Raw genomic sequence first — 12,059 nt, forward strand, 5'->3', positions numbered from 1 at the left:
AAGTAATGGCTGAAACAAAGAGAATTCCAAGAGACGGAGAATACAGAAACAAGTGATATGTGAATTAACCCTGAGAAAATGTTTACATTTTTTGAGAGCTTTTAGCAAATGGGGTGCTTTTAGTGGCATATTTTGAACAAAAGTATATTGTACTCATGTCTCCATTTTCATCAGACACATTAAAATAATAACTGTTCCATTTGTTTACTATTTACTGTTTCTGCCAATAGGCGGTGTGCAATGGTGAAAAGAAGATCGGGGTTTGAATCCTTGCTCCACCATCCATTATATGCATAATCTTAGGCAATAACTTCGCTGAGCCTCAGTCACTGTTAATTATTATACCTTTTCCAGAGGGTTGTTGCGGAAATTATATGAACAAGTGCTCATGAAAGGGCCAAGAAAAGTGCATCACACGTGGAAGACATAAAATAAACGTTACATGAAAATGAATTGTATAGGCCGATTACATACATTAATACTTATATATGATAAGGACCAGCCAATGCTTACCTAAAAATTTAGCTCTCAGGTGGTCCTTTGATTTTCAGTTCGGGGCCACACAAAGCAAATCCTCCCATACCCTAAATACACCTCATGTGGCATCAAACAAGAAAGCATATGTCCAGGTTTAAGGATCAGGATTTTTTAAACTATCTGGTTTTTTTTAAATGAGGGTTTAAAAACCTTGGACTTCTCTCTTCCCAGAAATTGAGCAAAACTATTAATTGATGACTATTTCTGTTTAAATTTCAAATGCAGAATCATTAGCTATTTTATCTCCTTAATGTCACACTTGATAGAAGCAGTCAAACTTTTTTTTTAATTTTACTTTAAGTCAGTCAAACTTTTAGAAGAAGACACACGTATCTTTAAAGGGTCATTTCCTAAAAAGCTTTTGAGATCATTTCACATCATAAAATGATCATGTAAAGCCAAATATTTCCTTAGTTTTTTCTTTTTTATTTAAAAAACATTTTTTATCATTCTCAGTATTCAAACAAATATTTCATCCTTACAAATCTTAAGATCTCTGTGGAAGGTTAGTATAACAACCAGAAAACCTTCTGTTTTAAGAAAAAATGTATGTTTAGTCATTTTGGATTATAATAATGGAACTCTCTTCTCTGAAACACATCAAAAATATTTCACAAGTCATAATGGTATTGTGGTTATGTTGAAGAAAAAGGAAGTCCTTATCTTTTAGAGACCCATACTGAAATGTTTGTGGATGAAATAATGTGATAACTGGGATTACTTTATAATACTAAGGGCGCCAGGAGCAGCGGCTCACACCTTTAATCCCTACACTTTGGGAGGCCGAGGTGGGAATATTGCTTGAGCCTGGGAGTTTGAGACCAGCCTGTGCAACATAGGGAGACTCTGTCTCTACAAAAAAGAAACAAATTAGCTGGGTATGGTGGTGTGTACCTGTAGTCCTAGCTACTTGGGAGGCTGAGGTGGGAGGATAGCTTGAGTCCAGGAGGTTAAGCCTGCAGTGAGCCATGACCACGCCACTGCACTTCAGCCTGGGTGACAGAGTAATACCCTATCTCAAAAAACAAAAAAATGATAACAAAACAAAATAATAAGGGATGGCATAGTGGATAGAGAAGAAACAAAATTAGCCACAAATTGATCATGTTGAAGCCAAGTGATGGATACATGAAATTTCATTTTGCAAGTATCTCTATTTTACTATTTGTTTGAAATTCACCCTAAGTTTAACAAAATTCACATAGAAACTGCTTATTTGCTGCTTAAAGAATACAAAAGTAGAATGTATACTGATGCACATATATTGTTAGAATGTACTTATGAGTGATGACCTGCAGATTGGAGACTCCATAGACAGACTCATGGCTCCTTAGAAAGAATGATTGTAGGTGGAGGAGACCCAAGGAGAAAAAGCAGAGTCCAAGCTTAGACTGCAGCTTCTCGCTTACCTGTGCAGTCTAATTTTGAGCGGCCTCTTTGTAGTTAAGAGACAGGAGCTCCCATTCTCTGTCTACTAACCCAAAAGTCTTGTGTGTACTCCTTGCCATGGCTCAGCTCCAAACACACTTCTACACCGATAACAAGAAATATGCCGTAAATGATGTTTCCTTCTCAATCCCTGCTGCCTCTGAATTTGCTGACTTTAGTAACATCATCAATAAATTACTAAAGGGCAAAAATGAGTTCCACAAACATATGGAGTTTTATTTCCTTATTAAGGGCCAGTTTCTGTGAATGTCCTTGGTCAAACACATGGAACTGGAGAACATGTCATCAGAAGTAGTTGTGGAAATAGAATATGTGAAGTACACAGCACCCCAGCCAGAGCAATGCATGTTCCATGATGACTGGATCCTTTCAGTTAAAGGGGCAAAGGAATGGATCTTGACTGGTTCTTATGATAAGACCTCTCAAATCCGGTCCTTGGAAAGAAAGTCAATAATGACAATTGTGGGACATGGGGATGTCGTAAAAGGTGGCCTGGGCAAAAAAAAAAAAAAAAAAAAGACAGTTTGTCTTGCTTATTTTTGAGTGCCTCTATGGATCCAACTATTCTCTTATGGGAGTGGAATAGAGAGAAACAAAGTGAAAGCCCGACCGTGCTGCAGAGGTCATGCTGGAAGTGCAGAGTCTATAGCTGTTGATAGCTCAGGAACTAAATTTTGTAGTGGCTCCTGGGATAAGACGCTAAAGATCTGGTCTACAGTCCCTACAGAAGAAGAAGATGAAATGGAGGAATCCACAAATCGACAGAGAACACAGAGCAGCTATGACTCCCATAGTGACCCTCTCTGGTCACATGGAAGCAATTTCCTCAGTTCTGTGGCCAGATGCTGAAGAAATCTGCAGTGCATCTTGGGACCATACAATTAGAGTGTAGGATGTTGAGTCTGACAGTCTGAAGGCAAACTTTGACAGGAAATAAAGTGCTTAATTGTATTTCTCATTCTCCAACTTTGTAAATGTTTAGCATCTGGAAGCACAGATAGGCATACCAGACTGTGGGATCCCCGAACTAAAGACCATTCTTTGGTGTCACTGTCCCTAACTTCAAATACAGGTTGGGTGACATTAGTAAAATGGTCTCCTACCCATGAACAGCAACTGATTTCAGAACATTGTCAAGTTGTGGGATACAAGAAGTTGTATGATCTGGCTGCTCATGAAGACAAAGTTCTGAGTGTAGACTGGATAGGGACACAGGGCTACTTTTGAGTGGACAAGCAAACAATAAATTGTATTCCTGCAGATATTCACCTACCACTTTCCATGTGGGGGCACGAAAGTGAATGATAAATTGATCATAGAGATTCTTTACACAAATGAAATTGGTAGAAAATCATGAAATTATATGGATACAGATGCAGAAAGCAGCCGTTTGAAGTTTACATAATGTTTTCACTCTTCATAACAGCTAACATTTAACTATCTTTTTTTATTTTGTATTTATAATACAATAGTTTGTGTTTATAAAATAAAAAGAATGATTGTGACTAGCTTGTTAATCACATGTATAGCTACTATGATGTACTCTTATAGTTTATAGTTAATTAACTTACACATCTAAAATATATATTTCTCTGGCCATTTGTCCCAATTGCATGTGAAGAATATAAGGTAATAATAAAATTTATGGAAAAAGTACTAAGTATCTGTTGCCTATCACTTTTTAGTATATGTGTATATTTATATACTTATAATTTTTATTTTCAAGTGTAGATTTTGAATAAGAACACAACTTTATAATGGAGTGTATGAAGCTATTTGCAATAATCCTGGATCTATATTTACAGACACAGACAAATACATTCATGATATGTTTTAAATGTTAAAGTAGCTAATAAAACCACCTTGGGGACGATTTCATTTTTATGTTATTATATTTGTCTCTATATACTTAGAAAAAAATGTGGAAAGATAAACACTAGTAATTTTACAGTGGTCTTTTTCTGCTTTATATTATGTGTTTTATTGGTTTTTCTTCCTTCTTTATATTTTCTGTATTTCTTTTATCCAATGAACACTAAATAAATATGTATTTTTAAAAGAATTTTAATCTTGTAACCTTTCTAAAGATTAAAAGAGAAGGAATAACAATATTATATCAGTATATGGGAATTTAGTGCATGATAAAAGTAATATATCAGCGGACAAAAGAGAAATTGTTCAAATCATGAATTATAGGCAACCAATTAACTATTTGGAAGAAACCTCAAATGAATCAAAATTTTAAATATAGGAACTATAAAGATAGCTGAGAGGAATTATTTTTAAGCAAACTACCAAAGACAGAAACAATCATAAAAGGAAAACAAAAGATTTCAACATACGCAGCTTTAAAACATCCATATAACAAAATACTTCATTAATAAATGGGACGTTTGGGGATTTAGTTTTAATTTGAATTTTTGAAAATATATAACAAAGGGGCCTTATAAATCTATATTAAAGAGGTCACCCATGGTGGCTCACACCTGTAATCCCAGCACTTTGAGAGGCCGAGGTGGGCGGATTGCCTGAGCTCAGGAGATTGAGACCAGCTTGAGCAACACGGTGAGACCATGAGAATCGCTTGAACCCGGGAGGCAGAGAATGCAGTGAGGAAGATGATGCCACTTCACTCCAACCTGGGCGACAGAGTGAGACTCTGTCTCAAAAAAAAAAAAGAAAAAAAAATCGGCATTAAAGATAAATAGCCAAAAGAAGATTAATTAGAAATGCCCATGTCACCAATAAACTTATGAAATAAACATATAAAGGTATTTGACCTTACTAGAAAATAAATTGATTTTGTTTTGTTTCTTAAATAATATTCAAATCTAGCACCTGAGATAAGCACTCTGATAAAATAATGCTGGCAGTGTACAACTGGTACAATGTTTATGAAAAGCAACTTGGAAGCACATACTAAATGACTAAAAAAAGTACATATCCTATGAATCAGCTATTTAAGCTTTAAATATTTGTCTAAGAAAATAAAGATGTACAGTAAAATTTAGTTAAAAGGAGCCTCATCAAAAAAACAGAAAAAAAGGGAGTCCAATCTAACTATCCAACAATAAGTAACAGATTATAAGTGATGGTAAACGTATATAACAGAATTTTAAAAGAGCCACTAAACATGGTTTATAGAAACCTGTTTAATGCAGGTAAGAGCATCACAAAATATTAAATGTGAAAGAGTTGCTATTTATTTTATTTTATTTTATTTTTTTTTTTTTGAGATGGAGTCTCGCTCTGTCACCCAGGCTGGAGTGCAGTCGCGCGATCTTGGCTCACTGCAAGCTCCACCTCCCGGGTTCATGCCATTCTCCTGCCTCAGCCTCCCGAGTAGCTGGGACTACAGGCGCCGGCCACCACGCTGGACTAATTTTTTATATTTTTAGTAGAGACGGGGTTTCACCGTGTTAGCCAGGATGGTCTTGATCTCCTGACCTCGTGATCTGCCCGCCTTGGCCTCCCAAAATGCTGGGATTACAGGCGTGAGCCACTGTGCCTGGCCAAGAGTTGTTAAGCTATATATTTAAATACTTATAAAAGTGTATGCATTAAAAAAATTAGAATGGATGAACTGAATTTTTTTTTACTTTAATAGTGGTTATCCTGCTCAATGAAATAAAAGAGGACACAAACAAATGGAAGAACATTCCATGCTCATGGATAGGAAGAATTAATATCATGAAAATGGCCATACTGCCCAAGGTAATTTATAGATTCAATGCCATCCCCAACAAGCTACCAATGACTTTCTTCACAGAATTGGAAAAAACTACTTTGAAGTTCATATGGAATCCAAAAAAAAGCCCACATTGCCAAGACAATCCTAAGCCAAAAGAACAAAGCTGGAGGCATCACACTACCTGACTTCAAACTATACTACAAGGCTACAGTAACCAAAACAGCATGGTACTGGTACCAAAATAGAGATATAAACCAATGGAACAGAACAGAGCCCTCAGAAATAATACCACACATCTACAACCATCTGATCTTTGACAAAGCTGACAAAAACAAGAAATAGGAAAAGGATTCCCTATTTAATAAATGGTGCTGGGAAAACTGGCTAGCCAAATGTAGAAAGCTGAAACTGGATCCCTTCCTTACACCTTATACAAAAATTAATTCAAGATGGATTAAAGACTTAAATCTTAGACCTAAAACCATAAAAACCCTAGAAGAAAACCTAGGCAATACCATCCAGGACATAGGCATGGGCAAGGACTTCATGACTAAAACACCAAAAGCAATGGCAACAAAAGCCAAAATTGACAAATGGGATCTAATTAAACTAGAGAGCTTCTGCACAGCAAAAGAAACTACCATCAGAGTGAACAGGCAACCTACAGAATGGGAGAAAATTTTTACAATCTATCCATCTGACAAAGGGCTAATTAATCCACAATCTACAAAGAACTTCAACAAATTTACAAGAAAAAATCACACAACCCCATCAAAAAGTGGGCAAAAGATATGAACAGACACTTCTCAAAAGAAGACATTTATGCAGTCAACAGACACATGAAAAAATGCTCATCATCACTGGCCATCAGAGAAATGCAAATCAAAACCACCATGAGATACCATCTCACGCCAGTTAGAATGGCGATCATTAAAAAGTCAGGAAACAACAGGTGCTGGAGAGGATGTAGAGAAACAGGAACAGTTTTACACTGCTGGTGGGACTATAAACTAGTTCAACCACTGTGGAAGACAGTGTGGCAATTCCTCAAGGATCTAGAACTAGAAATACCATTTGACCCAGCCATCCCATTACTGGGTATATACCCAAAGGATTATAAATCATGCTGCTATAAAGACACGTGCACATGTATGTTTACTGCGGCACTATTCACAATAGCAAAGACTTGGAACCAACCCAAATGTCCATCAATGATAGACTGGATTAAGAAAATGTGGCACATATACACCGTGGAATACTATGCATAAAAAATGATGAGTTCATGTTCTTTGTAGGGACATGGATGAAGCTGCAAACCATCATTCTGAGCAAACTATTGCAAGGACAGAAAACCAAACACCGCATGTTCTCACTCATAGGTGGGAATTAAACAATGAGAACACTTGGGCACAGGATGGGGAACATCACACACTGGGACCTGTCGTGAGCTGGGGGGCTGGGGGAGGGATAGCATTAGGAGATATACCTAATGTAAATGAGGTGAACGGGTCAACGGGTGCAGCACACCAACATGGCACATGTATACATATGTAACAAACCTGCACGTTGTGCGCGTATACCCTAGAACTTAAAGTATAACAAAACAAGGGAAAAAATAAAAAATAAAAATAAATAAATAAATAAAACTGTTGGGGGCATTAGCCACATGAGCAGCTGTCAAAAAAAAATAGTGGTTATCTCTAGAAGTGATGTTTCCAACCTTCTTCTTACTTATCTATAGATTTTAATGTTGGCATACAGAGACTATCTAAAAAAAAAAAAAAAAGAAGAAGCAGCTGCTTCAAAACTTACACCAGTGAGAAATTCCACAGAAAAACTGAGAACATTCCTAACAAGGGTCCCTTTATCTACGCACTTAACATATCATATGAAAATTAATTAGTTTTCTGCCTCACTAAAGTGGCCTCCCACAAAATAGGAACTATAGTCTCACTCTCAATTTCTTTTTTTATTCCTAATGCCTATTATACTGTGTGGCATAATAGCAGGCTGAGGGCCGGGCACGGTGGCTCATGCCTGTAATCCCAGCACTTTGGAAGGCCAAGGCAGGTGGATGACCTGAGGTTGGGAGTTCAAGACCAGCCTGACCAACATGGAGAAAGCTTGTCTCTACTAAAAGTACAAAATTAGCCAGGCGTGGTGGCACATGCCTGTAATCCCAGCTACCTGGGAGACTGAGGCAGGAGAATCTCTTGAACCCAGGAGGCAGAGGTTGCGGTGAGCCGAGATAGTACCATTGCATTCCAGCCTGGGCAACAAGAGCAAAACTTCGTCTCAAAAAAAAAAAAAAAATAGCAAGCTGAAGGAAAAACTTTTCACAGAGAACCCAAAAGGCTCTCTAAGAAACCAAAGGTTTAGATTCTGTACAGAAAACCCAGAGAATCACCTATGAAATAGCCAAGACTAGCCACAGAATCTCTCACTAAATACAAATTTCATTTAACCAGCTCAGATTAAAAAAATCCTGGTATTTTCCTGCACCTCCCCCTTCTGTCTCCCAATCCATTAACAAATCCAACTGAAGAAATCCTCTTGTTTCTACATGTAAAATGTGTTCTCACAACCATTCTCACCATTTCACTGCCACCACGCTGGTCCAAGCCAAAAGTCATCTCTTACCCATATGTAGACCAGCAATAGTCCCCCGGTTGGTCTCCAGGCTTCCACTCTCCTGCACTGTAGCCTTCACACAACAGAGTGACCTTTAAAAAGGCAAATCTAATCATGCTCCTCTAAGCTCAAAGCCCCCAATAACTTCCCATCACATGTAGAATAAAAGCCGAAGTGTTTCCTACGGCTCACAGCCTTTCATGATGTGCCCTAGACTTTGAACTCCTCTCCCTCCCTCTGCTTCCCAGGTCTCCAGCCACACTGGCCTGCTGACTATTCCTGAAACTTGTCAAGCTCGTTCCTGCCTCAGGGCGTCTCTCCTCCCCACTCCTGTGTTTTTCTTCTTTGCTGGAAATGCACTTCTCCTTAAAAGTGACCTTTTCAAACAGGTCTTTTTGTTTAGAAGTCACCTTATCAAAATACCTATCTTGAACCACTTTTTAAAAAATAGCAATGCTTTCCAACCAGCCTTCACTGTCTCTTCCTTTAACCTGCTCAATTTTTCTTCAATGCGCCACCTGCCATTACATTATTTATTAATTTGGTATATGTCTATCTCCTCCATTAGAATGTCCATTAGGGAAAGGACTTTGTTTTCTTTACCACTCGATTTCAAGTACTTAGAATAGTGCCTGCCACATCAGAGGTACAAAATAAATATGAGATAATTAGCTAGGTGAATAAATAAATAAATGAATGATATCACCAAGATATGTTTCAAGTTCTTATACAAACACAATATTTGGCCCAGTGTCTACTATAAACCGTAGAATATTTCCTCAAGTCAACACCAAAAAGGGATGTTATAATAAAGCAGGTCGGATAACAGTCTCACATTACTGAATAACGATACTGATCTGATGTTGATGATTGCTTCTTTACTTTTTTTTTTTTTTTTTTTTGAGAGAGGGTGTCACTCTGTTGCCCAGGTTGGAGTACAGATCATGGCTCACTGCAGCCTCAACCTCCTGGGCTCAAACGATCCTCCCACCTCAGCCTCCCTAGTAGCTAGGACCACAGGTGTACGCCACCACGCCCAGTTAATTTTTTAATTTTTTGTAGAGACAGGGTCTCGCCAGGTTGCCCAGACTGGTCTTAAACTCCACCTACCTCTGCCTCCCAAGTGCTGGGATTACAGGCATGAGCCACTGTGCCCAGCCTGATGATTATTTTCAATAGGCCTTGGGTTTCCTAAGCCCCAAAAGCCTTCCCATTTCTCATTCCACTGCCATTTGAGACCCATATCCACCTGATTGAAACCTCAAGGTTTTGCTAAAAATTTATGAAGAGAGTTAAGAAATCTCTTCAAATTGTTCCTATGAGGAAGTTGTTTCATACTATGAGCAAATTCATTTTCATTAAGTATCTGTTGTAACCAAACGTTGTTTCTTAGCTCTGTAATATGGCACAATAATCTGACTTACTGAAGCCACTCATTATTTCCCATTGGCTTAATTCTTTCTTTTTTTTTTTTTTTTTTTTTTTTTTTTTTTTTTTGGTAGAGATAGAATCTCTCTCTGTTGGCCATGCTGGTCTTGAACTCTTGGCCTCAAGAAATTTTCCCACCTCAGCCTCATAGCCTCTTTCTATGTTGGCCACGCTGGTCTTGAACTCCTGGACTCAAGGGATCCTCCTACCTTGGCCACCCAAAGCTCTGGAATAACCAGCTTGAGCCAACGTACCAGCACCCATTGGCTTAATTATTTCAGTAAAATCAGGCAAGGAGGAACCCTACAAAATAAACACAGGCATTCTCAAAGCAGATATAAGTGAAAACTCAGAGTATACTGTGGTCAGCTGTGTTCTCTATCACAAGTAGTTTGTCAACTAAAAATAAAGTACTAAAGTTTGGGAATGATTTACTCTAAAAATACATCGGACAATGGTCAATGTCATTTACAACATTCACCTCCTTTCTGATACACATCTCAGGGGAAAAAAAAAAAAAACTACTAAGTACCAGGTCAGAAATTTTGCATAACTCTAGATGACCACCTTGTCATGGAAATAAACTTAGAATGGTGCTCCTGAAAGTCAACCACAGTGCTTCAAAAACACATGATTTTTTAAAACACCAAAGTAAGCATACCACATAGTATAGAGACCAGGCTATGGAGTTGAGACCACCTGGGTTAGAATTCCATTTCTTTCCATTTAGTTGCTGTCAACTTCCTAATTTCTCTGTGTTCCATAATTCCATATTATCCATAAAATTCAGATATGAACACTTACTATATGGAGTTGTTATGAGGATTGGACAATGTATGCATCCCACAAGTAGATCAATTACAAGTACATTTTGCCCCAAGTAAAGACAACACGTGGGAACGCTGTGCGAGAGGGAACAGCAAAAGCAGTTGGAGGATGGAAGTCAGTTTGCAAACGTATGCGCACAGGCAGCCAAACAGGAAAACGTTCCCCACAAGTAGTCTGTAAATTGGAGACTCCATTGGGATACACACACACACACACACACACACACACACACACACACACACGCCCTGAGAGGAAATAGCACCTTTCTTCATCACCAAGTTAGCCTTAAAAATTATTTACCCATTATTAGCCACACTAGCACTGACAAACCCAACTTTACTCTTGTAGGTCATTCTCCACAACGTCTGTGCTGCGTCAGTCCCAAATCTGACTCCCTGACGCTTAACAGCGAAAATAAAAAACCGAGACATTACTCAATAGAGTTAACCCTTACTTAGCAAAACGCTGTTGTCCCCTGTGGCGTGCAGATAGTAGAGACAGTAATTCCCTACCTTATGCTTGTCAGTGACAGCATGCCCTTTGTATACACGCTTCAGTAGAGAACGACTGCAGTAAGTAAACTGCTAGTAGCAACACTGTTCCCCTATCTAAACTTCCGCTTTCCAGAGTTACTGATGTCCCAACATGGGTCGGTCGCTCAGTCTCCGTCAAGCCCGTACCCCATAGCTTGGGCATTTCCCCCCGCAGATCACAAGATGCAAAGGGGAAGTTACTGCCAAACCGACGAGAATGGCCCAGAGCTGGGGGCTGCCAGGCGGTTCCTGGGCCCCTCTCAGCACCAGAGGAAGGCGGGCATAGGCTCGCCGCGGGTCGGCCGCACGCCATACCTGGATCAGGCCCTGCTGGAACAAGGCGCTGTGCACGCAGCCGGGGACCGCCCCGGGCAGCTCCAGCGAGCCGTTCCCATTGCAGATGCTCCAGTTGCCCCGCAAGCTGTAACTGAGCGCCGCGGCGGCGGTGCCTGCACCGCACAGCGCGAGCAGCAGGAGCAGGTGGAGGCGCATCTTGAGAGCCCGCGCCACCGAGATGTGGAGGGATCGAAAGGCAGCGCTGCAAGGGACCGCCGGGGAAGTCACTCACCCCCTCGGAAGGAGCCGAGGCTTTAGGTCCCCGCCCCGGCCCCGCCCCTAGGTCAGCTGAGCGCTCTCCGGGCGCAGCCGCGGGCGGGAGGGGAACGAGGAGGGTGCGCCTGCACCCGCTGGAAGCCGGGCGTCGCGGGTGCGGGAGCTGCAGCCTCCGAGAATAGCTACAGGCTGGGGGGCATTGCGGTCTGAGCCCTTCCTCAGCGCTTCTTCCCGCCGCCTCAGTACATACAACTGGAGGCAAGAATCTTGCACGGTAATTGGGACATAAAGATCCCTGGGCGCGCAGTGGCACAAAGCCTCGGGAGATCAGAGACCGACTGTACGTGGAGACCATAGCTGGAGAGGCCCCTTACTCCTTCAGAGAACCGAAACTGGGAGACAACCCACCA

The 12,059-nt window shown here is 40.2% G+C and overlaps 1 protein-coding gene and 1 pseudogene across 1 annotated transcript in view; one reads left to right on the top strand and one right to left on the bottom strand.

The window, feature by feature from the left end:
• MANBA (mannosidase beta) overlaps window positions 1–11,727 on the bottom strand; it is a 123,944-nt gene extending 112,217 nt beyond the window's left edge. Inside the window, exon 1 of the mRNA XM_054485534.2 lies at window positions 11,413–11,727. Coding sequence (XP_054341509.1) covers window positions 11,413–11,589 — 177 coding nt within the window. The 5' untranslated portion in view covers window positions 11,590–11,727. The remainder of the gene's footprint in view (window positions 1–11,412) is intronic.
• On the top strand, window positions 1,944–3,287 carry LOC129035268 (ribosome biogenesis protein WDR12-like; annotated as a pseudogene).
• Window positions 11,728–12,059: the final 332 nt, after the last annotated feature.

The sequence above is a fragment of the Pongo pygmaeus genome, chromosome 3 (assembly GCF_028885625.2).
Source record: "Pongo pygmaeus isolate AG05252 chromosome 3, NHGRI_mPonPyg2-v2.0_pri, whole genome shotgun sequence".
NCBI classification, from domain to species: domain Eukaryota; kingdom Metazoa; phylum Chordata; class Mammalia; order Primates; family Hominidae; genus Pongo; species Pongo pygmaeus.